The sequence below is a fragment of the Balaenoptera acutorostrata genome, chromosome 3 (genome assembly GCF_949987535.1).
Source record: "Balaenoptera acutorostrata chromosome 3, mBalAcu1.1, whole genome shotgun sequence".
NCBI classification, from domain to species: domain Eukaryota; kingdom Metazoa; phylum Chordata; class Mammalia; order Artiodactyla; family Balaenopteridae; genus Balaenoptera; species Balaenoptera acutorostrata.
Window position 1 is genome coordinate 10,308,154 of NC_080066.1, and position 26,683 is coordinate 10,334,836.

Below are 26,683 nucleotides of genomic sequence, written 5' to 3' on the forward strand. Positions count from 1 at the left end.
ACAAGAGAAGAAAAGACTAAACTGTGATCCCTTCGCTGAAGTTAGAAGTGAGAGCCCTTTTTAAACGTTCTCCAAACTAAAACAGAATGCAACTAAAATTCGATCCAGGTCCTGAAAGACCAGACCGAGTGTCCAGATGGTAGACAACAGAACTGGGCTCAGTCTTGTAGTTTGGCCTTCTTATTCAGTGGAATTCATAAGTAATTTTTTCTTGAGGCTAGTAGAAATTCAATACAATGTAATTGTAATAGAGCAGTAGAATGACATTGAATTGGACTCGAAGAGCAATGAGACTGAAAATTGCAGTTGGTGCATCTATTTTGTTTCACGGTCACAGAAACTTAGCACCATTTTCCCCCAGCCATGCAAGCTCATGCTTAGGTGCCATCAATCCTAAGGGAGACCACTCAGGGAGTGCGGAATGATGGACAGACCAGACCAGCTTCTACTGGGATAGGAAAAGCAACGCAAAGCACATGACCTCTAGAAGGTGGGACAGCACCAGCCTCATTGTACAAAAGGATAAAGAAAAGTCACATAAAGGTGAGACAGTGTCCTGATTCTGAGCCATTATATCCTAAACTATTTAAAATACGTGAATAGCTGCTGGCTGTAAAACAGTTGCCGTCAAAGAAATTCCCCTGGCCAAGTAAACTTTGGAAACTATCATAAATACCTTCTTTTTAGATATTTATAATATATATCAGCAACTGAAGGCTCTGATATGCCCCGAAGTAATGAAACTTGTTTTTAACTCTTTAAGCTAATATATCCCAAGCTTTTTGAAAACGGAGAACTCTCTTAACACAGAGTACTTAATACCATCTTACAGCATTCCTTCCCCTCCCCCCCCCCTTTTTTTGGCTACACCACAAGGCATGCGGGATCTTAGTTCCCCAAACAGGGATCAAACCCATGCCCCCTGCAGTGGAAGCACCAAGTCTTAACCACTGGATCTCTAGGGAAGTCCCTATTCCTTCCCCTTCTATCTCTCTGTCCTCTTACTAATAAGTGTTTGCCCTATGTCCATTCAGTCACCTCCCCTGATGATGAATTTATTCCTACATAAGTAATTCATTACCGGTTGGGCAGCTTAATTTTTAGAAAAGCATTCCTTTTATTGATCCCAAGTCAGACCTCAAATCATGGTAATTCTGATTTTACCATCAAAGCTGTACCATCCAGTGTTACTAACCCAGCTCTCTGAAGCATCAAGCAAAAACTAATCTCTCCCACTTGAGTCATTTATGCTGCAAAGGCTGCCTTCCTCTCAGCCCTTTAAATTAAATTTTTTTTAGATGAAACATCTTTAGTTCCTTCAACCACCTCTCTTCCATGTTAACTAATGTCCCTCACTGTTCGAGCTCTAGCTTGATGGGGTTCTCTATACGATTTGACACTAACCTAAGCAAACCACTCCAGGTGTGGTTTAACCAAAAGCCAGTGGGGAACTGCCACCTCCCTCATCCTGAAGCTCCACCTCTTTTATCCCATTACTATTTTTTGAATGGTATTTCTCTCTTGACCCACCGTTGACCCTGCAGAGTACAACCTAATGTCCTACGTCTTTTCCACAAGTACAACAATTTAGCCATTCATGGAACACGCCTGTCTCGTCTCGACAAAATACAACCATCCTATATTTGGACAGAAAAGCAGGTCCTTACAATTATCCTAATTAACAATCTCCCCTTTTTGTGGATGCGGCTCACTGTTCCAGCCTGTAAAATCATGCTGGTTTTGTCACTACACACATTTACTCTATACAACCCCACCTATGGACCGGGCCACGAGTCAGGAAAGACATACCTCTTCTCTAACCAGGAGAGCAGAGCACTGCAAAGGGACGCCCATCATCTTATGTGGATTCCATGTCACAGAGTTGGCCCTAAAGGAAAGAAGTCACGTTAACAGGGTGGCACCCGTGACGGGCACAGAGGACCCTGTGATGGGCAACAGGGCTCGAGGTTCTTGGCACTGTTGCTCAGACTCCAGCATGGCATTAATTTACAAAACGAGAAGTGGACTCTTCAATCTACAACTTTTTCTTCGTCTGCGGAGACAGTAGGTGAGGGCTAGTATCTCCATTCAGCCCCCATGGTGCTCTGAGAGCCTCTCGGAGTGACTGGGGATCATCCAGTCCAGGGTCCCTCCCGTGGTCACCACGGAGCAGGGCTCCAGGCGGGGGCCCTCATGTGCCTCCAGTGTCCCTGCTTCTGACCCAACAGCCCTGCCCTGCAGCTCAGAGCAATGGCTCATTCCACAGCTGAACTTTGTTCTTTTCCCAACCTAGTTCCTCCTTCTTCCCATTCAGTCAATTACCAAATGTCTCAAATGTGTCCTTTCATAACAGCTTCTAGCTCATCCCCTGCTTCCATCTCTTGTCTCATGCAGAGATATCCTTCTGGACCGCGGGGGAGATGAGCTACGGCTCCTACAGCAGCTTTCAATCTATTGTGTCCCAACATACTTGATAAATAGAATGCTCTCCCATCAGTAATAGCGATTCTCAGCTCAGGGGTTTACGCTATTTGAAAAGCCTAAGCCATAGTCCTGGTACAGGGTCCTTTAATAATAATAATTATTATTATTATTTTAATCTGGATATATTGTCTTAACTGATGCTTGGTTTCCCTTTCATCTTCCAGCCGGTACCATAGTGATTTTCTAGCTCTGTTTACGGCCCTCTCCTCTTTCCTTCTGCCTCCGGCCTAAATTCCAAACTGCGGGGTATGGCTCACGGTGTCCACACAGGTGACCGCAGGCCACGGGGCCCGTCTTGAGTCCTGTCAGTTTGCCGTACCGCTTTCCATCACACCAGAGTATGTTCTGTTCTCAGAAAATTCTATTCTCATGCTCCTGGGTCTCCTAGGGCTGTTTCCTCTTCCTAGAATGTCATCTCCCGTTGCTTCACGTGGTTAAATGCCACTTATTCTTTCAGGCCGATCAAGTATTGTCTCTGCAGCCTTCTTCAACTTCCCGCTGTGCTCTTCCAACCCATCCTCCTCCAGCTCCCGGGAAAGCCGCTGCTCACTTCACAGGAGTCTCGGCGCGTGTCTTCTGAGACACAGAGAATCCTTGAGGAAGAGCCTCAGGAACGCGACCTTGGCATAAACGGACTCACAGGAGGAAGGAGAGTGGTAGGACCGTCCGTGGCAGCTGTCTCCAGGGCGCTGCGTGTTGCCGGCCCTCTCCTGGCCGAGCGGCAGACTCCCGGCGCTCCAGGTGTGAGAACCTTGGGAAGAAATGAGATGCTGGGAAAGATCCCATTCATCTAGTTGATGAATGGCGGTCATCGCTGGCCAGTCAGAGAACACTTACTGGCCTGGGGATCTTATGTGAATGGATGAATAGTCCAGCTCATTGTCTGGTCTTCCTTTAGCTTTGACACTGGCTGTCTGATGTGTTGGCGTCAGGGAAAGAAGCGAAGGCAGTTCATGGCCAGATGGCTACACCCCTGCACGGTGGACTAAAAGACTTCAGGAATAATAATTAAAATTAAAAAAACACCTGATATTGAAAAGCTCCTTCCAGGAAAACTTCTCCTTGCTCTTTAGAATGACCCCAGAGTCAAGAAACCTGGGCTCGGAGCCGTAGGAAAATAGTGGTTAAGGGAGGGGAGCTCGAGTTTGTATTCAGCTTCTATCACTTCCTGGCTGTGCAACCTTGAGCAGGTTACTTAACCTCTCTGTGCCTCGATTTCCTTGTCTCTCAAAGGAGAATAATAGCAAATTGTTTGGATAAAGGGCTTATAACTGTGTCCAACACACAGTAAACATCAAATAAGGTTGGCTCTTGCTACTGATTTCAACTCTATCATTCACGAGCTTTGTGACACTGGGCACACATACACTGTCATTCTGTACATTCTATAATAGTCTATAGCTAGATGCCTGATCCTGATGAAACGCAGCTTTCTCAGTAATGGCACCTGATGGAGAAGAAAATAGCTGTTCTCCACGGCTCTGACTGAGGGTGTTTATTTCTCTGCAGCGGCCCATTTGTCTTTCTAGGCTAGAAGCTGCCAAGACTCACACCGACCGGTCACTGAATTCTCTCAGAGGGGCTGCCTCATAAAGGTGCAAAAAGATGCACAGAGTGATTCAAAGACAGGGCATTCGTTTACTGGAGAAATGTTAGCCATTTGGGAAAAACAGCCTCGGGTTCATTTCAAAATGTTTTGCCCTGGGATTCAGTCCTCTGTGATTTTCCCTGAGTTGGAGAGAGCTGAGCCCCCTAGGGCCGTTTTGAGACATATCCCAGTGCCCTCATTGGCCTCTCAAACTCAGAAGATCCCAAGTGAACTCGTTAACTTGCTCCCTCCTCATCCTTCAGATCTTTTCTCTCTCCTCTATCCCGGACCTCAATTCCTCGCACCAGTTTCCTCCCAAGCGCCCAACTCCCAAACCTTAGTGTTTTGGTTTCATTCTCTTTTTTTCCCTCTACTGATATCACCCCTTGCAGTTTTTTTTTTTTTTTACATTCTGTATAAAGCACTTTATTCTGTAGTACTTTGGTGCTAGATTTTGTGTGTGTGTGTGTGTGTATGAGAACCATTTGGAAAATTTTCAGTATTCACACGCTAACTACATTTATTATGTATTTACTATTGACAGGCACTGCTCTAATTGATTCAGATGGATTCATTTATCTAATCCATACAACAGTAACCCTGTGAGGTACATACTGTTATTGTACCAGTTTTAAGGATGGAGAGACACCTTGCCCAAGGGTACACAACCGGCAAGTGGGATTCAAGCCATTGCCTGTCTACACAGGGTCCTTGCTCTAACCATGACCTAATGCCACAGGTATTCACTCAAAACCCTGGAGAGTCTGCAATGTTTCCTTGGCATGTGACTGGTATATGCATATTGAAAAAGTTCCCCAGGCAGTTTTGATATACTCCCAGAATGATGGTGGTAGACTCTTGATGCAAAACACCTTTGAGAAAGGTGTGCTATATACAACAAGCTAAAGCTAGCTCAATCAAAGACATATCCAAAAAAAATGTCCCTCACGCTTTTCAACATGATACACAAAACTGTAAAATCTGTCAAAGAGGAAACTCTCTGGAATTTCCTAAAATATTAGAAAGTACAGCAGGGCAAAAAAAAAAAAAAAAAAAAAGCATTAGATGCAAATCGTGCTTCAGCATTTGTAACACCTGGTGTTCTTAGTGTAACTGGAGTGCGACTTTTCTGTATACACACACAAGATATTTCAGAAGCAACTGAAGGAAGCAGAAGCTGCGGTTCTTTAAAGTACACTGAAGAGCAGGTCTCTGATAATGCATCCTGCTCCTGATAAAGCACCTCTCCTGGGTTCATCTCCTCTTTTCCCTCGCTGCTACTGCGGCGGCTCTGGTTCCCACCCTCAGCATCTCTCCCCTCCGCTACCTCCTGCACCTGGACCTCTGTGATGCCCAGTAGCTTCTAGCCAGTCCTGGCCTCCTTCTCCTCTTGAATCCAGAGGAGGCTTTCCAAAGCGCAGGTAATGCCACTCCTCTCCTCGGGCCCGCACTATGGCTGCTACGGCAGGGTCTCTCCAGGTTTTCTCCCCAGCCCGAGAAACAGAACGCTCTCCATGCGTCACAATGGCTCACACAGCAGTGGTGCTCGGCTCAGGGGATTTACGGTGATCTGGACTTGGCTCTGCGGCCAGGCCCTCCGCTGACACTCACTGGGCAGGACTTCTTTTGGACCCTCCACCAGCTCCCTGGTCACTGCCATGAATCCATCTCAGTCTCCAAGCAGACCTGTCTGAACTTTCGCCAAGGATCCTCCCAAACCTCCGTGCCCCTGGTCTTCACCTTCACGCCCTTCTTCCACTTCTGCCTGATGAGGCTGCAGTGCCCGTCCCCGGGCGCAGGCTTCCTCTCCTCTGATAACCCCGGTGAGAAGGAATGATCCGCCTCTTGAGCCTTTAACTCCTCTGCCTTGAATTGTAATCCATGGTTGACTGCAGTCTCCCTACTAGATTCTAAACCCTTTGAGCACAGGCTTCGTGTCGTACTTGACTTTGGGCCCGCGCTGTGCCTTGTGGCGTGGCTTGCCTGTGACAGAGGGGCCGGTAACGGAGTTTCAGGAGTGGGAGCGAGAGTAATAAGTGGTAATTCGGCAGAATCTGTGCTGGAACCTTCAGCTTGGCCGGAAAGTCTTGAGAGCGGACCACAACGATGGGCTCTTCCAGGTACACAGCAGCATGCTGCCAGGAGGGATTAGAGAAGGGTCCCTTATAGTGCCCAGAGACATGCCCTTACAGTGCCCAGAAACATGCCCTTACAGTGCCCAGAGACATGCCCTTACAGTGCCCAGAGACATGCCCTTACAGTGCCCAGAGAGATGCTCTGGAGTGCCAGGGCTCCCGGCACCCTCTCAGCCACAGCACCCCTAAAGCGCTTGACAGCGTTATCGGGGAAGAGAGGTGCTCTCTGAGAACTGGGTTGGTTCTCGAAGGGGATGCCAGGCAGGGCTCCGGGTGCCTGTGCCACTTTGTTATGAGGACGGTACTCTGGGATCCCTGGGACCACTGGTCCACCTCTGGATTTGGGGACAGGAATCGACCACAGGTTTCCTCCACTTTAGAGAGAGTCCTAGTGCTTGGAAAAACGTAACATCTCAAGTGAGGCAAATTTCTTTCCTAAACGTGTGTCCATGCACATTATGGCCGGGGCTGTCCCGTGGCCTTACAATCTTATTCACCAAAGAAAGTGTGCCTCTTGCTGATGAGTCACTGAGATGGATTCTCTCAGATCGATGGATGGCTGAGGGGGTTCGGCTCAAACCCGCCCGACCCAGGATCGAACTCGTGTCCCCTGCAGTGGAAGCTTGGAGTCCTAATCACTGGACCGCCAGGGAAGTCCCGACAGTCCCTCGTTTTTAAAAAAGACTTCCTGTTTGGCTATTCCACTTAGTAGATTTACTTACAACACAGTTTCAAGACTTGTGGCAATTAGAGAGGACGCTATGTCCCATGACGAATGTTCTAAGCTTTGCTCTCCAAAGTCCTTAGTCTTCAGGACAAAAGCACATGGGTTTTTATCTTTCCAAGGCCCAGCGTAGGTGAGTTAGTGAGCTTTCAGGTCGTCACTGGTGGAGGGTGCCCCACGCTGGTCATCAGCACTTGGAGTCACAGCTGGCGTGAAAGGTACGGTAGTAACAGCCTCTCACTTTTTGGGCTGCTCAACTTAAAGGGACTCAAAGACAAGAAGGTTCTGTGTCCAGGCCACTTCTCTTGACAGCACGTCAATTGAATTCTTGTTCTGATCCTCTGAACAGGCACCTTCTGAACGGTTCTCTCTTCTTCTTTCTCTCTCACTGTTTAGCTCACTGCCTCGTCCTTGAGCTTCTGGTTTCAGGCGGATCTTCGTGAAAAAAGGAATGCAGCCCAATGGACCAGAAGCAGAGACCTAGAGCTGGCTGCCTCTGGGAAGGGGCCGTGCCTGTCCTCATCCACTCACACCGGAACTGGCACCTGCAGTCAGAGGGCAGGCAGCAGACTCCGAGACACAACCCTGCTGACCTGGGCCTGGGCTGGCCTGCCCAGCCTTCTTTCCGCTCAGGCGGCAGAGTGCTCCAGACTGTGCCTCTGCCCTCCTTCCGCGCCCGTGGCTTCTCTACGTGTGGGTGGGCCTGGATGTCACACAGCACACCCTGCCATTCATTCTGGCCCGGCTGCCCTGCCTGCCCAGTGCCCCCAGACGCTTCTGAGCTCCAGCAGCCTCTCTTCTCGCCTCGGGACAGAAATTGTGCCAAGATGTCCAGAGGCAGAGCCAGTGGGAGACTCTTCCTGGGCAGCACCTGGCTACTGGGCAGGGCACAGTGGGCAATGGGCAGCCCTGGATGAATCCAGGCTTTCTCAGTTGCCCGGAGTGTCAGAGCTCACCACTATCCTTGACCTGCCATGTTGTGATGGAAGAACCAGGAACTCTGAGGTCCCTCTGCACGTGGGCCAGAACTAAAGGCTGAGGCTGATTTTGCATTCTGGAATTCTTTTCCTTTTTTCTTTGGCCCTGAGTAGGCTTTACGCTAATCAAAAATGATTTCCTTTGTATTTTGCATCTTTTCTCAATGGTCTACTGCTTAGTCTCTGAATAAAAGGTGCTTTGCAGCATCAAACGGAGCTACACCAGAAAAATTATTATGGGGATGAAACTATCAGATGATGTTATCACAAGCAGATTTCATTTTAAGTAAAGGGGCCATGTTAAACCCCAAACTCCTCTTTCAATGCTGATAAATTACAATGTGCTTATTTGCTTCACAAAATTATTTATTGGTTTCTTTAAAGCAGTGGATATTATCCTCTCATGAAACATGAAAGCTATATATCTCCCTAGAAAACAGTGGACGGCCTGAAGTTTTAAATAGTTTTGGTAGTTGGTTCAGAGATCCCAGGAAGGTCATTCCTGAGTCCTCTGGTCAACCATGGAGGCCAGTTAGGAATCTCTGTGTTTGAGAAACATTCCACTTGGGTCACTTGGTATGGGATTTAATTTCTTCGTTGTCTGCACATAATATTCATGCATACATGAGCACATAAGGCACACAGGCACTGCACAGAATGGGCTCATCTGTACATCAACAGTTCTTGGAAATTGGGTGTAATTTGCTTTTCACATTCAGCTTTCACACTTTACGTTGTTAACAAGAAAAATGTGTACCTCTCCACGCCGCTCAGTTTCCACTTGTGTTTCCGGGACATCAGTAATCCCCCACCCCAAGCTGCCTGGAAAAGGGAGAGCATACAAAAAAAAGACAGTGTTTTTCATTGCCTGGATTTCTAGAGTTTGGTGTCTTCCGGAACAGCAAGCATTGCATAGGGTGAAAGGTACAGCCTCAACCCCAGGTAACTTGGAGATTGGCCACTGGACTTCCAAAGGTTAAATTGGGGGGCTATTCTAAGGTCTCAGGCTCCACCTCAGATTTCTATGGATGTAAGGAGCCAAACATTTCCTCAGTCTGCATGAGAAGGAGAAAGATCCTCCCCCAACCCATCACCACCACTCAGTCTTAGTGAAGCTCATAATCTCAGAACTAGAAACCCTAGTATCTCCACAGTTTAGAGTAGATAAGATGGGCTGGGACCCTTTAAACTGCTTTCAAGTTGCAAGAAAAACTCTTTTTGACAAGTTGGCATGATTCCAGGGGGCGGAGACAGCTTCACAAGCCTATTTTACTGATGTGTAATTTTGGATAAGATAAACCAAAAGCCAAAACAAAACTAACAGCCAAAAAAAAAAAAAAAGCAAGCAGGCAAGATTTGTACCAATCAGTCAGTTGAGCAATTAGAATGTGCCCCTTTAAAAATTTGTACTCAAGTTTGAAGATTTGAATTGGTGTAATGATCTCCCTCAAAGATGTAAAGATGGAGATTCATTGGAAAATGTTAACATTCTTTGGGTGTAAAAATAACCCTGGGATAACTTTAAAGAAAAAAACTGGGTATAACTGCATTCTTTTCTTTGTTGTAATTTCAGTCCTTTTACACTTTGAAAAATTATTGAATTTTCCAAATGTGTAATATTTTAAGGTTTTTTTCCAGTTTAATTATAGAATTATAAACAGTAAGGATAATGAGTGGTAAACTTGATATGTTTCAAAGAAAGCTAATACAACTGGTTGAAAGATCTCCTACTTCTATTTTAAGTAGAAATTCTGGAGGAGAGCCTACTGCATCTGTTGGCTTGGGACACACATTGCTGCTTTTAAGGCTGTCAGGATAATCCTCTTCCTGAATTAGCTAGTGAGGTTTCATAGGCTCTCCAGTTCCAAGACCCAGGTCACTGATGGTACTTGGGTCTGTCCACCTTTTCTCAGTGTCTTCCTGTGTGAAATAAAGGGGTCTCTGGTAGGCTAAAGAACAACTCACACTGTGAATCAGGGAAGGAAAAGAAGACTGGAAACTGCGATGCAGGATAACTCTGGGGTAATGGAAATTCACCTAACTTAGCCTCTGGAGGTTTTCTGCTCATTAAGAAAGAGGAATTAATTTGGTCTGAATGCTTACTATAAAGCCAAAATGATCTACTCAATAACAGTCTACTCTATAACATAAGCCTCTTGCACCAGAATGTAAATCAACTCATGCTTCCTTCGTGGAGAAAGTCTCACAGTGAAAAACACATCAGCTGAACCAAGCATTGTGCTTAGAGATGATTTGGCACTGATTCCTTATCTCATGGTGGGTCCTAAACAGTTTGCAGAGAGCAGCTGATCTTGGAGCCATACTTGGAGTCATACCAGTCTAAACTTTAATCCCTTTAATCCGTCCTTCTAAAAGTTGACATTTCTTTTCATTTGGAAATGTCTTGATGGGTGCATCGCCATTATTTTTTGGTGTGACTAACCCTGCAGTCAAAACATCTCATACACAGTTTATCTTACTAGCTGACCAAGATAAGAAATTGGAAATTTGGATTCATATTTCCTAGCAAGTTGTCAAGTCCGCTTTCCTCTTTGATTATACTAGTCTCTGACTTGAGCTGAATTTTTTCATCCATTGGATTTCCTATATAAATGCAACTCCTATTTACTCTTTGAATCATTCTCATAGGGAAGTAAGCTTTGCATGTGTGTGACTGTGTGTGTGTGAACATAGGCCATATTCCTCCTTGGACATTGTAGTCCAATGAATTGAGAACTAAGTGCCCAGCTCAGGTCCTGGTCATAGAAATAAGAATATTATCCTGTTGGGAAAGTTAAGGCATAATCAGCTTCAGACCGCTTCCAGCAAATGTTATGTACTGTGTGAGTTGTGTACTACTTTGTCTCTGCAATTTTTAAAAGCTTAACTATCACCATCCTGAAAATAAACTCCCAAAGTAAAAAAAATAGAATACATTTCACTCCATGAGCTCCAGGTGAAAAATGTGCAAGGACATTTTAGTGGCACTCCCTGTGGGATACTTACATCCACGTGCATCCAGATCTTATACTTTTTGCAAATGTCAGCAACAGCTAACAGGGGATCGAACGCTCCATACACAGTGGTCCCAGCCGTGGCACTCACAAGGAAAGGGACAAATCCCTGCGCAAATGAGAGAGCCCCAAATAATGTAAAATGGGGGGGGGGGTCAAAGGATTCTTTTAAAAAGCTGATAAAAAAAAAACAGTGGACATTCTCCTCCTATCATACACGTCTGCATTTTTGGAACCATCAGGAGGGTTAACAACACCTTGGAGCCTAGTAGGAATGATGTTCGTTTTCCAGGGTCTAGGTTCTCCAGGCCATTCTGTTGGCCCTGCCAGTTGCCTTATGAGAACAGACATTCTGGTTCTCAGAAGAGGCTACATTGGACTCAGAGGTGAGTAAGCTTAGTGGTGCCCACAAACCATTGATATATTCCAGGGAGACTTTCTGCCCTTCCCTACCCCACCCCCGCTTACTTTTCTAATCTTCCTTTTTCATAACAGGGCCTCTGAACGTAATAAATCTTCCAGAGTGAGCAGTCAAGAGGACAAAGGGAAGGAACTCTGACCAGCCCATTATTCCTATTTGGAGTCTTAGAGGAGAGGATTCACTTGGGGCTAAACAGTAAGCCATGACTTTTATCTGTCTAAGTTGGCTCAGTCTGTCTGGCCGTGGCTAAATGAAAATTGATAGAAATAATAGGCCGCTGCTGAAAGACGGCCGAAGAATGCCTCAAATTCATGATGGAACCTGACGTTACAGAGTCAGTCTTTAGGTGGCAGCAAAGGTTTATGTGACTAGAAGTGGTTCCAGTACCAGAACAAGGGGAAAGGATGCGGCTGTCACTTTGTAGGGGGGAAAAGGGCATGAAAATTAATAATTATTCCTGAGATCCTAATAGTACAATTCGTGTGTTATGTCGTTGAACTAGGAACTGTAGATTAGATCTACTAAAAGCTCTGGCCTGTGAACCATCCAGGGATGTAAATGACTTCCTAGAGCTTTGTAGGAATTTTCAGCAGGTCTTCAGAAATTGTCACTTCTAAAAAAAAGTACTGAATTGCTTCCTGAAAAATAAGGTGTTTGAAGGGCCAACACATCAGCATGTGTCTAGGCAGGAAATATTGGCCCTTTTCAAATAACCACACACAGTAACTCCCATATGCTAAATTAGCTTCCTGGGATTTCCCGCTTGTGAATACAGTCTTTCCAATGTGTCTGTTTAATGCCAATCCTCATCACATGGGAAGAAAAATCCTTTGGAAACTGTTACAGTATCACTGTGTACGGTATTTATTCAGTAACTTAGACTTTTTCAAAGCAGAGCCTATCACTCAGAGAAATAAGTAATGACAATGCAAAATTCCATATTCTCTTTTAAAAATTAAAAAAAAAATGTGTTCTCTACTGGATGGAAACAGAAATACATACCATCAGCTTGTTATGGGCTGGATAAATCTCCCTTCAAAAACTTACTTTTTGTTTGGCTTCAAGGATCCTTCTTTCAAGATCAGATGGGATCATTTTCCCCCTGAAAGGAAAATAAGTATATCAAGTTTGCTTTGAATAATTTCCTTTGTTGCCTTTACAAGGAGCTGCAGGAGGGTAGAAGTCCAACCTTAAATCAATGATAATAATGACCAGTTAGAACAACTGCTCGGTTGTTTCCAGAAAGAAAGGCATTTCCTCCCTGAATGATGCTGGACTGTAATTTCTGACACATTTAGGAGAGGCCCGACCTCACTGTCTGCATGTCTGTCCACTCTGCACAGAGCCTGCTTTTTAGGTCATTTCTTAATTTGATTAAAACAAACCTGGTTTGGAGCAAGACTTTTGGCACTGAAAGCAGAGTTCAGAAAAAGATTTGCATTCCAAATCTTCCAGTGAATGGACCTGCCATTGCACATAGAGATGAGACGCCAAGAAGAGAAAATCCGCTCTGAATCATTTGGATGAAAATATTATCAAAAGCTACCTAATTACATTCCAAGGGCTAAAAGCACAAAGCAGGCCAAGAACTCACGGACCCAAATGTCAAACAGGCAGACAGGCATTGGAGAAAGAAACATCCTTTCATCTCTGAAATGTTTCTTTCCTAAAATAGAAACCCAGATAGTACTTTGCTTACTATAAAACCTCGCTATTATAATAATCAAAGGAGTTGATTTCTACAAGAAATTAGATGTGTCTAGATGTGTGATCTTAGTCAAGTTACTGAATTTCCCTGTGCGTATTATTATGAGCCCTGGAATATAGTGATAATAATATTATTTATGGAGTTATGAGGATTAAATGAGTTAATAAATGCAAAAATTGTTTTAAAGCGCTTGGCATATGGGAAGTATTCCATAAATGTTAGCTTTTATTGTTGAGATTGTCATTATGCGTTATGACATTCCTACCCCAAGATTTTGGGGAAAAAAACCAGGCAAAGGACAGAGTAACTGCATGTTACTGGAGGCTGTGAACTATTCTTTAAACCAAAATAGCTCTCTTGATATTGCTAAACTGGCTAAACTTTTCACATCTGGGCCATTGATCTAGGTTTGTAAAAGACAATTTGGAAAAATAAATGATGGGGAGGCGTTTGTCACAATAAATGGTTGGGGAGGCTACTGGCATTTAGGGGACGGTAAGTGAGGTTTTGGAATGTGTCACTAGCTCCATGGTCATTTGTGGTGGTCCTTGTGATTTTAGGTAGATATAGATTTAGACACAGAGCAAGCATTTGGGCTACTCCATTAGAGCTTCTAGTGTGGTCTCGCTCAAGCTTTACCTATTGAAATATGTTGTCTTATTATAAACTACTTCTCTAACCTTGCTCCTTTTTTAAAAATATTTATTTATTTATTTTATTTATTTATTTTTGGCTGCGTTGGGTCTTCGTTGCTGTGCAGGCTTTCTCTAGTTGCGGCGAGCAGGGGTTACTCTTTGTTGCGGTGCGCGGGCTTCTCATTTTTGTGGCTTCTCTTGTTGCGGAACACTGGATCTAGGTGTGCAGGCTTCAGTAGCTGTGGCACGTGTGCTCAGTAGTTGTGGCTCGCGGGCTCTAGAGCGCAGGCTCAGTAGTTGTGGTGCACGGGCTTAGTTGCTCCACGGCATGTGGGATCCTCCCGGGCGAGGGCTTGAACCCGTGTCCCCTGCATTGGCAGGCGGATTCTTAACCACTGCACCACCAGGGAAGCCCCTAACCTTGCTCCTTTTTATAAAAATAATTTGGGCACAGTGAGTAGGTAAGTTATATTTTCTACAATTTTCATTTCAGGCTAACAAAGAAGGTATTACATAATAGTTGGCACATAAAGCAGACATTGGGTCTGAAAGCATGGAGAACCACTGAGTTTTGTGAGGCTGTTTTCCAAAGAAAGGCAGTTAAAATGCAATTACCTGGCAATGGCAATGGACACATCACCAGTGATTAGTCAGTTGGGCTGCAATGGAACAAAGGGCATTAAATTTGGTGCTGAGGGTATGACTCTAATTCAGAGCAGCCCACCTTTGGGGAACTTCTGTGAGATGGGCCTCTGAAGGAGGGACAACGGGAATGGAAGGGCAAGCTTTGGAGGGGGGGGGGCGGTCGGGGAAAGGGCTCTGGAGGTCCTTTCATGCCCTACGTGTCTCCCTATACTTCACAGCTTGGCTTGGGAGCGTCCCTCAAAGCTGTGATTTTTCAGCCTCTCCTAGATCTGGCTGTGCTAAGACACCTTGCTCCACCGTGATAGAAACAAAAAGTTCAAATTTCAGAGGACATTCAGGTCTTATATTTACCTTTTACATCAAGTTTTAAGTGCATTAAAATTGCCGTAGTATTTTTGTAGGCAAACATAAAAACTGAGAGAGAGAATTCTCAGAAATTGTTTGCAAGTCCCAAATGTTACCTAGTCTACCACAACTAACCTTCTCTGCCTTGGAGAGTTTTGGGGAGACTGGCCTGACAATCGCTATTTGTTCACTAATCACATCTGGATACTTTGTGAAGCCCAGGCAGTAAGACCTCATGGAGAAGTCACACATTAGGGGACATCAGAAATGCGAGGGGCTCTAGACCTCTTTCTAGTCTAATTGTCTCATTTTTCAAATGAGGAAACAGGACGAGAGCGTCACCTGTGTGACAGCCCAGGATCGGGTAAAGGCTGGCTTTACCTAGAAAGAAAATGCCGAGCTTCCAGAACAAACTCAAAGGGCCAAACATATAGGAAACCTCTTTAGAAAGGTTATTGTCTTTTAAGATAAGATAAATCCTTTGAGATAACATCTGGCTTTCATGGATCGGATCACGGATAGGATCATGGATCGGATCATTCAAACCTGCCGGGAAAGCAGTAATGAACATACACTCTGTCCCATTTCCGTATCAGGGCAGGGAGAACGGACAGCCGTGTCAAATAATCAAGTCCAAGTGTTCGCTTCTCGCAGAGTGGAAAGCTCTGGATGTGCTCTTAACAGGCAGGCTCCAGACTTTGCCAGGCGTTCGGCCGCCCAAGCCCGTATTTGTTTTGTCCGCTTAGGAACCCAGAGCCTGGCACACTGTGGGTGGCAGATCGACATCTGTTGGAGGTATGTGAGTAGAAGGGAAAAGTTTCACCCTAGGATTATATTAATATGTTCACTTTACCTTAGAGACTGACCAGACCGCTAGTATGGGGGCCCCTGGAGACAAAACTTTTCATCTCTCCAGTTAGAATTGGATGAATTACTTTAGAACAATGGTTTGTAAAATTTAGCAGGCATAAAAGTCATCTGTGTATGTCTTTAAAATGTATATTCCTTGGCCCTGCTCTTAGGGATTTTGATTCAGGAGGTCAGGTATAGGGCCCGGGAATCAAGTCATTCTACAAATTAATTTATTGAGGCTTCATTATGTGCCAAACACTGTTAGGGGTATGGGACACCAGGGTAAACAGGCCAGCTTTTACTCTCCAGGGCTTACACGCTAACAAGGGAGACAAACAGTGACAAGTGAATAGACAAACACGCATAGCAATCTGCGTTTCTAACAAGGAGATGGTGACACAGGCAGACCTAGGTCCACGTGTTGAGAAACACTGCTTTAGAAATGGAAGTTTTAGCCTGGTAGGTATTTCAGTCATTGTGTAACAGACTAGCCAAGCACTTTCCACAGGACCCAGGGTTTTGAGCCATCACGGCTGTAGGGCAGCGAACAGAAGGAGGTCCAGAAGTGGCATTGTGCATCCCCGCCTGCCCACGTGCTGTGGAGGGAGAGAGAGCGGGGTGACACCCAGCAGGCTCCTCTGAGGATTAGAAGCTGTCTGGCAGTCCTGGCTTTTCCAGACAAGCATGTCTTGGTGCAGGGCAGCTTTGCATGACAGCTGTTGCATCACATATGTCTGGTCTAGAGGTATTTCCATAGCAAAAATGCATATCTCTTATGCTTACCCATGCAGCCTTTAAGTGCCCAATTAAGCTGTGACTGATGCTTTGCGATGCTCTCTGTTAGCTGTTAGTGTTTAAGAAAGGACTGCCATTAAAGTGAGGACTGTTGAACCAGACTGCTGTTTCGGGTGTGGCTGTTTGGCACTGAGATTCTTGATCTTTTGATAGTCTTTAAAAATTCACATGATGCTCTCGCTGTCACGTATACGGAAGTCAGAACCTTACATTGTACACGTGAAACTTTTATAAATATGATAAACCAATGCTACCTCCATAAATTAAAAAAAAAGGAAATTAAAAAAGATTCATGTGATGCTCTAGGGTCAGATAACTTCATGAAGTTGCCTGGGCAAAATCCCACACTGCCAGCTAGAGCTGCCAGCTGGAAGAACCTTCTCTTTGTGGAAAGAAGCAAAGGGCACAGATTACCCCGTGTGCGGACTTTGGACCCAGATGCATGGCTATCTTCCCGTGGCTCTGATGGGAAAAACGATCTTACCAAAAGAAGCACGTTACTGGGGAATGCAGATCTCTGGGCAGGCATCCAAATGGTCACAAATCGGGTGCCTGAGCCTTTGGTGATCCTGCTCCTTGGCCCTGCTGAACTATAATAATTCTACCAACCTTTCCTAAGTGCGTAGAGCTGGGCTCTGTTCACAGAGATTTGTGTGCAAAGAAGAAAGGACATGTGATCCTTCGCGTTAGAAATTGACTAACGTTACAACCACTGTTAATAGCAGCAGCCCCGGCAGTGATAACAAATTACCAGTTTTAGAAGCAGTCCCTGCACTATGCCTTACTCCTGATCTTTGCCACTCATGCCAACCCCGCAAGAGAATTTTTACTGTCCTTACTCTGCAGATAAGGAAACTAAGGCTCGTCGAAGCAGACGGATGTGGCTAAAAGCTTGGAATGTGGAGATAGTAACCAGGTTTCCGCTCCAGACCCTATGCTACTTGTGTGTATTTGAAGAATTCAGCTCCTCTGTTTACTCATTTATAAATTGATATTACTAGTACCTCCCTCACAAGGTTTACATGAGGATTGAATGATACAGTAAATATCAAACACTGCAAAGCACTAAGTATAAAACTCTGCCTAGCATATAGTAACCAGTCAATACATGTTAGTCTCATTGTTATTACTAGTAGTACTAGCATTGCGTGACTTGCAGAGTGCCACACAGTTACTAGGGGCAGATTTCAAACTTAGAGCTGTATTCTGACATCAGATCCCGGGGTTCTCAGTGCTGCACAATAAATGTCTTCCGAAGCATTTATGGGGTTTATAAAAAAATGCCTACTACCCTGACTTAACAAGAAACCTTTCAGGTTGAGTCCTAGAATTGTAATGGTGTAGGTAATATTTCCACTGTGGTTTTCTGGAAGCCCCCTGGACTGAGTAGTTCCTTGATCCCAGTTCTTATTGCTGTTAGTACTGAGTAGTAAAATAAGAAAAACAGAGACCCTCCTGCTAAAACTTATCACTCTATCATCCTTAGATGATATTGTTCTATGTAGCCCCCAAAGGCTACAGGAGTAACAGAAAACTGCTAGTTTTTTGTTTTTGTTTTTTAACTAGTCAGTGCTTTAGCAAGACTATTTCTTTAACATTGATTGTAATGTAGATTAAGCAAGGGGAATTCATGTACTGAAGTGAATTTTCAAATTGCCTGGACCACGTGGTGACTTGACAATTTGCGTGGATTGACTTGGAAAAAAAATGTTGCAGGAATTATAGGGTAAAACATTCTCGGGGACTACCTTGGGGAAAAGAGCTCCATGTGTGTCCACACGGCTGCTACCCATGTGATAACTTATCCTAGGAAGGGCTCGTAAGATAAAATGATAAATAGTAGTCAAAACAGATCATTCAGGAAGTACTGGCATTACAAAACCAAGCTTTTTGCAAAAAAAAATTTTACCATAATTATAAACAGTGAACTTCCTTGGTCCCTTTAAAATAGAGTTTGATTCGGGAAAAGAACTTGAACTATAATAATGAACTGTAGTTTTCTCCTTTAAGATTTGTCTTCCAATATGCACAATGGGATCCCTTGGCATTATTGTCAGGATATGGGAACAGGATATTTTTGGTGATTTTTGTGTCTAATTCTAGTAATTAAAAGAATTTGAAAAAGAATAGATACATGTATATGTATAACTGAATCACTTTGCTGTACACCTGAAACTAACACATCATTGCTAATCAACTATACAAAAAAAAATTTACATTTTCCAAAAGCACTGACTTACACTTACCCCCTATAGTGATGGGCAACTGAGGACTTCAACCATGATGTAGTAAAGAGTTATTTTCATATGAAAATATGAAACCTTATCGCTGCCACTAGGAATTAACATTGGGGCTGAGAGGGAAGTAGATGACGAGGGAAAGTGTGTGGGCAGGAAGGGATGCTGGCCATCTCTCATCACCCCTCCTCCTCCCCAAACTGCCATTCCTCTTCCCTGGACATGTTGGTACAGAGAAGAAAAGGATCATGATAAGAAGTTCAAAGGACTTCCCCGGCGGTCCAGTGGTTAAGACTCCGCGCTTCCAATGCAGGGGGCGCGGGTTCGATCCCTGGTCAGGGGAACTAAGATCCCATGTACCTTGTGGTGTGGCCAAAAAAAAAAAAAAGAAGTTCAATTTACCATGTAAGAAACCATGCTTGGCTATTCTAAATAACTTTTGAGTCAAAGAGGAAATCAAAACTGCACTTACAGAACATTAAAAATTAATGACATGGGACTAGGACATATAAAAATATGAGAAGCACCCTAAATCATTCTCAGAGGAAAATGTTTAGCCTGACATGCTTTTGAAATTAAGTAACAGGGAATTAAAAATAACTAAACATATTTCATTCAGGAAGCTAGGAAAATAACAACAAATAATGTAGGCAGAAAGGATGAGAAAAGATTTTTCAGTGATTTAGAAACTTTATAAAGTAGACCAAATTAATAAATTCAAAAGCTCATACATTGAAAAGATCAATGAATATACAAATATCTGATTAGTCTAATAAAAAAGAGAGAAAATGTAACACTTGAAATGAGAAAGAAGGTTATAAAGATATTTTAATATTACAAAATAATTCTATGTAGAGCCTTACGAGTTTTAAAGAAATGGGAACCTGGAAAAATAATTCTAAGTTACAGCTGGATGAAAAAAAATTGAAGAGAGGAATATTAACATGTGCTAAGAATGGAGAAGATGAGGGGGACCTTCAAGATGGCAGAGGAGTAAGACGTGGAGATCACCTTCCTCCCCACAGATACATCAAAAATGCATCTACCTGTGGAACAACTCCTACAGAACACCTACTGAACGCTGGCAGAAGACCTCAGACTTCTCAAAAGGCAAGAAACTCCCCATGTACCTGGGTAGGGCAAAAGAAAAAAGGAAAAACAGAGAAAAAGGAATAGGGACGGGACCTGCCCCTCAGGGAGGGAGCTGTGAAGGAGGAAAAGTTTCCACACACTAGGAAGCCCCTTCACTGGTGGAGACGGTGGGGGGGGTGGTGGTGGTGGGGAAGCTTCAGAGCCATGGAGGAGAGCGCAGCCACAGGGGTGCAGAGGGCACAGCGGAGAGATTCCCGCACAGAGGATCGGTGCCGACCAGCACTCACCAGCCCGAGAGGCTTGTCTGCTCACCTGCCGGGGCGGGCAGGCTGGGAGCTGAGGCTCAGGCTTCGGAGGTCAGATCCCACAGAGAGGACTGGGGTTGGCTGCGTGAACACAGCCTTAAGGGGGCTAGTGCACCACAGCTAGCAGAGGGGGGAGTCTGGGAAAAAGTCTGGACCTGCCTAAGAGGCAAGAGACGATTGTTTCGGGGTGTGCGAGGAGAGGGGATTCAGAGCACCGCCTAAATGATCTCCAGAGATGGGCGCGAGCCGCAGCTATCAGCGTGGACACCAGAGATGGGCATGAAATGCTAAGGCTGCTGCTGCAGCCACCAAGAAGCCTGTGTGCAAGCACAGGTCACCGTCCACACCTCCCCTCCCGGGAGCCTGTGCAGCCCGCCACTGCCAGGTTGCCCACTCTCACGACTATTATTCAACATAGTTTTGGAAGTTTTAGCCACAGCAATCAGAGAAGAAAAAGAAATAAAAGGAATCCAAATCGGAAAAGAAGAAGTAAAACTGTCACTCTTTGCAGATGACATGATACTATACATAGAGAATCCTAAAGATGCCACCAGAAAACTACTAGAGCTCATCAATGAATTTGGTAAAGTAGCAGGATACAAAATTAATGCACAGAAATCTCTTGCATTCCTAAACACTAATGTTGAAAAATCTGAAGGAGAAATTAAGGAAACACTCCCATTTACCACTGCAACAAAAAGAATAAAATACCTAGGAATAAACCTACCTAAGGAGACAAAAGATCTGTATGCAGAAAACTATAAGACACTGATGAAAGAAATTAAAGATGATACAAACAGATGGAGAGATATACCATGTTCTTGGACTGGAAGAATCAATATTGTGAAAATGACTATACTACCCAAAGCAATCTACAGATTCAGTGCAATCCCTATCAAATTACCAATGGCATTTTTTACGGAGCTAGAACAAATCATCTTAAAATTTGTATGGAGACACAAAAGACCCCGAATAGCCAAAGCAGTCTTGAGAAAGAAAAACAGAGCTGGAGGAATTAGGCTCCCTGACTTCAGACTATACTACAAAGCTAAAGTAATCAAGACAATATGGTACTGGCCCAAAAACAGAAATATAGATCAATGGAACAGGATAGAAAGCCCAGAGATAAACCCACGCACATATGGTCACCTTATCTTTGATAAAGGAGGCAAGAATATACAATGGAGAAAAGACGGCCTCTTCAATAAGTGGTGCTGGGGAAACTGGACAGCTACATGTAAAAGAATGAAATTAGAACACTCCCTAACACCATATACAAAAATAAACTCAAAATGGATTAAAGACCTAAATGTAAGTCCAGACACTATAAAACTCTTAGAGGAAAATATAGGCAGAACACTCTATGACATAAATCACAGCAAGATCCTTTTTGACCCACCTCCTAGAGAAATGGAAATAAAAACAAAAATAAACAAATGGGACCTAATGAAACTTAAAAGCTTTTGCACAGCAAAGGAAACCATAAACAAGATGAAAAGACCACCCTAAGAATGGGAGAAAATATTTGCAAATGAAGCAACTGACAAAGGATTAATCTCCAAAATACACAAGCAGCTCATGCAGCACAATATCGAAGAAACAAACAACCCAATCCAAAAATGGGCAGAAGACCTAAATAGACATTTCTCCAAAGAAGATATACAGATTGTCAACAAACACATGAAAGGATGCTCAACATCACTAATCATTAGAGAAATGCAAATTGAAACTACAATGAGGTATCACCTGTCACCTCACATGGTCAGAATGGCCATCATCAAAAAATCTACAAACCATAAATGCTGGAGAGGGTGTGGAGAAAAGGGAACCCTCTTGCACTGTTGGTGGGAATGTAAATTGATACAGCCACTATGGAGAACAGTATGGAGATTCCTTAAAAAACTAAAAATAGAACTACCATATGACCCAGTAATCCCACTACTGGGCATATACCCTGAGAAAAGCATAATTCAAAAAGAGTAAAAAAGAGAACATACCACAATGTTCATTGCAGCACTATTTACTAGCCAGGACATGGAAGCAACCTAAGTGTCCATTGACAGATGAATGGATAAAGAAGATGTGGCACATATATACAATGGAATATTACTCAGCCATAAAAAGGAACGAAACTGAGTTATTTGTAGTGAGGTGGATGGACCTAGAGTCTGTCATACAGAGGGAAGTAAGTCAGAATGAGAAAAACAAATACTGTATGCTAATACATACAGTTACATGTTACTATTAGTTACATCCTAACAGTTTGCTAGGATGGCTATTGTCAAAAAGACAAGAAAAAACAAATGTTGGTAAGTTTGTAGAGAAAAGGAAACCTTTGTACACTCTTAGGGGGAATGTAAATTGATACAGCCACAATGGAAACAGTATGGTTGGAGGTTCCTCAAAAATTAAAAGTAGAAATACAATGTGATCTATGAATCCCACTCCTTGGTAATTATCCAAAGGAAATGAAATCAATATTTGAAAGAGATATCTGTACTCCCATGTTAATTCCAGCATTATTCACAATGGACAAGATTAGGAAACAACCTAAAGTGTCCTTCAACAGAGGAATCCAGCCATAAAAAAAAAGAAAATTCTGACATTTGCTACAACATGATGAACCTTGAGGCATTCATTGTGTTAAGTGAAACAAGTTAATCACAAAAAGACAAAAAGGAGTGAGGTACTGAAAGCAGTCAAATTCATAGACACAGAAAGTAGAATGGCGGTTGCCAGGGGCTGGGGGGAAGGAGAGTGGAGAGTTTTCAATGGGTACAGACTTTCAGTTTGGCAAGATGAAAAGAGTTTTGGAGACAGAAAGCAGTGATGGTAGCATAACAATGTGAGCGTAGTTCCCATTGCTGACCTGTTCACTTAAAAACGGTTAAGAGGGTAAATTTTATGTGTATTTTACCACAACTTAAAAAAATTGGAAAACACAAAAAAAGAAGGGACCATGCTTAATTGTTGAACACTTGGAGTTCTCTTCTGAGTCCAGCACCTGATTCTTCACTTCCCAGCTATGTGACCTTGGACCTGTCACACCTTGCCAAGACCATGAGTCAAATGGAGAAAGGAGACCATGTCATACTGTTTAAGACTATTGTGTATATAGAAACTCTTCACAAGCTATGTCAGCACCAGGGAAATGTGAGGGAACATACTTCTGTGTCTCTAATAAACAAATTAATTAGAGCAACTGTGTAAAGTGCTTAGGACTGTGCCTGGCGTATAATAAACCCTCCATATGTGTCAGCTATTATTATTTTAGAATCCTTCCTGATATAGGACGTGATGAAGCACAGACACTGCTAGCATCTCTGAATTCTCTGCATCCAAACCCATAGGAAATATGATACTCAGGGGGCTCCCCACAGCCCTGAGCAATAATAACTGATTCAGGGTGAAGTCTATCTTATTACAGTGCCCTCAGTAGCTCCCTGAGGACCAGAAAGTTAATTAGCTTCCCTACTGCCTCCAGGCACTGGTCACAACTCAGCTAATTTAATAAAAGAGTATAATGACCCCAGATTATTTATACTTTCAATTGTTTACATCAACTGTGTGATAAAGTGTGGTACTTCACAAGAGCAGGGAAATGTAACTGTAATTGACAAAGCTAAGTGATAAGTTGAAAGAACTAAAAATGTATACAAAAGCATAAGTAGTTAATTTTTATGGTATAAAAGTGTTAATCAAAATAGCTAACAGAATTCTTGTGTTACAAGGGAGCTAGGAAGGCTGGTGACTCTTCTAGTCGTGTGCCAACCAGGCATCATGTATCTTGGTCAGACTTATTTTCTGTAAGGTTTAACAGCAATTTACTAGTAATTTAGGTAAGTGAAAGGGAACCCTGAAGGAGCAAGCGATGGAGAAATCGAAGAGAATGGAAGAGAATGCTAGAGAGAATTAATTTCTAAAAGTACCTGTAAGTCCATACTGATAATAAATAACAGAGACATACAGATTGACAGACAGACAGAGACAGAGAAAGAGAGATGCAGAGAGAGAGAAAAAGGGAAAGGAAAGTTCTTCCTTACAGTAGAATGAAAGGAACTAGTAAACTTAGAAGGAATGATGGAGTTAGAAAATCACTATTTTGCAACCATCATAATAATAATTCAGGCAAGAATCATCAATGGATGCTAAACTACTAAACGAATGTTTTAGGAGGAACACAATATTTATATAGTCTTAAAGCATCCCCTACAGATATTTACTAACTGCAAAGTAGAGAATAGTCATTTTACAGTGGAGAGACCTGGCAGACACCACCTTAACCAATAGGCAAGCGGACATTACTCCTGATCAGATGCACTTGAGAAAGACAGGCATCGCCTCCCTGGAATTCCTGCCCAAAATGCATCGCCTGAATCTAACCATGAGGAAATGTCAGACAAAGACAAATTAAGAAATATTCTGCAAAATAAATGGTTTACACTCTTCAAAATATCAATGTCATGAAAAACAAAGGAAGGATGAGGACATGTTCCAGATTAAAGGGGAATAAAAAGGCATGACAACTAAGTGTAACCTGTGATCCTGGACAGGGAAAAAAAATAGCTCCAAAGGATAGTATTGGGACAATTGATGAAATTTGAATAGGGTGTATAGGTTAAATAATAGTCCTGTGTCAATGTCAAATTTCCTATTTTGATAACTGGCCTGTGATTATGTAAGTGAATACCTTTGTTATCAAAAAATACGCATTGAAGTATTAAGGGGTAAAAAGGGCATGTCTGCAAGGAATTCTCAAATGGTTCCGAAAAAATTATATCTATAATATACAAATAATTTATTCATGTAATATTCATTACATTCAACATGTAATATTAAATTGCATACATGGAGAGAAAGAGTGATCAAGCAAATATGTCAGAATGTTAACGATTGGTGAATTTGGGTGAGGGTGTATGAGAGTTCTTGTTACTATCCTTGTAATTTTTCTTTGTTTGAAATTATTCACAAAAATACAAAGTTAAAAAAAAAAAAAAGCTGTATGAGTAAATGTCCAAGAACCCTTCCAACTCTGAGGGCTTCCCAACTGAAATCCATTAGCAGCTGGTCAGTGCAGCAAGAGCCCAGAGCCCTGCCCCCTCCGCTCCCCGCCAGCCCTCCCTAAACCTCGCCCCTGCCCTTCCATCACCACTCCTGTTTCCCCCTCTGTCTCCTTCCCATTTTATAATGTAAGATGATTTCAGACTTCTTGTGAGCTCTTGAGAGGAAGATCCTACATAATTTTAGCCAAAAGAAAAAGGAACTCACAAAGGAAATGAAACCTCGGCTATTTTATCCCTTTTTTTTTTCATAAAATTCACATTTCATCTCTAGCAGACCCTTCACTGCACAGCTAAATACACCTTGAGTTCCCTTCCTTAAAACAACCAAACCAAAACCATCCTGGACTCAACATCTTCTCCGTCCAGCTTCTGCCCTACCACCTTCCCTTCGCGGCTCCACCTCTAGACACGTCTGCCTTTGTTCTCCGTTTCCTCTCCCCTCACCCTTCGACCCACTGCAAACTGCCTTCCACCCTCACGCCTCTACTGAAACTGCTCCTGCCAAACTCACCAGCTACCTCCTTATCAGGAAAGCTGAGGGGCAGCTGTTGACCCTCGTTTCTACTGGTGGCATTTGCTGCTGTCAACCACTCCTTCTAGAAACACGCTCATGGCCCTCATGGCCCTGGGTCCTGACTCTTCTCCAACAACCCTGGCTGTTCCTTCTCAGTCTCCACTACAGGCTCCTCTGACTCTGCCTGTCCCCGAAATGGGGGGTGCTCCTGAGCTCTCTCCCAGGCCACTCTGCATGGCCCCCACTGCACACCTTCTGGCATCCAGGCTGCTATTCCCAGTTGCCTACCTGACACCCTCACTTGGACATCGCATCTCATAAGCTCTTCACACTCAGCATCTCCGAATCTAAACTGTTCACTTCGGCGGGGCTCCCTGCCTCAGAGAATAGCACCGCGAGGGCTTAGCTGGTGAGCCCGAAGCCTGGCGTTCCCCCTCGACTCACCTCTCAACCTGCACACTCACCGGTCGGTCAATAATTCCTGTCAATTCCAGCACTTCCTCTCCCCTGCTCCACCTCAGGTGAGCCTGCCATCCTTCTGACGTTACTACATCTCCCCACTTAGGCCGTACACAGTCAGGGAACTGGGATTACACCTTATGCTATTCTAGAGCCTAGTGACATGGGGAGCAGTCATAAATGTCTGTCTAATAAATATACATGAATAAATAAATGGTGAAATGAGTGGCATCCTTTTAATTTAGCGGAATTTCTTACTCCATCCTTCAAAGACTAAATGTATTTTCTTATATTAATATTTTAACCTCCCCTCCACCTTTTTCCAGAGTACCTATAAAGTTTGGGTGCCAATTAAGATGGATTTTTCCTAAGAGAGCTCTTTGGCTCAGGCACCGAGCTGATGAGTTGCTGGGGGAATTATTTACCTCTTGCTCCCTAAACTGTCCCCCCTCCTGTAATCACTCCATCAAGTTCACACAATCTATGGTGCCTGGAATGATGACACCTCCATAAATCAGTTCTCAACCTGCTGGTTGTTGCTTAAGTGCCCATGTGACCAATGTCCTTCTGCGCCTTCTTGATGCAGAATATTTTGATTGATTTAACAAAGGTTCTGATTCAGTCAAAGGCTGTGACTGCGTTAGTGGCATGGAGAAACAATGTCCCAGGACCCCAAGCAAGAGTGAAAAG

The 26,683-nt window shown here is 43.6% G+C and overlaps 1 protein-coding gene across 1 annotated transcript in view; it reads right to left on the reverse strand.

Annotated features, from left to right (window-relative positions):
• The window catches only part of GAD2 (glutamate decarboxylase 2), a 68,212-nt gene that overhangs the window by 16,656 nt on the left and 24,873 nt on the right, over positions 1-26,683 (reverse strand). Inside the window, exons 9-12 of the mRNA XM_007189898.2 lie at positions 12,391-12,445; positions 10,915-11,031; positions 8,666-8,730; positions 1,810-1,888 (exon numbers count right to left, since the gene is read on the reverse strand). Coding sequence (XP_007189960.1) covers positions 1,810-1,888; positions 8,666-8,730; positions 10,915-11,031; positions 12,391-12,445 — 316 coding nt within the window. The remainder of the gene's footprint in view (positions 1-1,809; positions 1,889-8,665; positions 8,731-10,914; positions 11,032-12,390; positions 12,446-26,683) is intronic.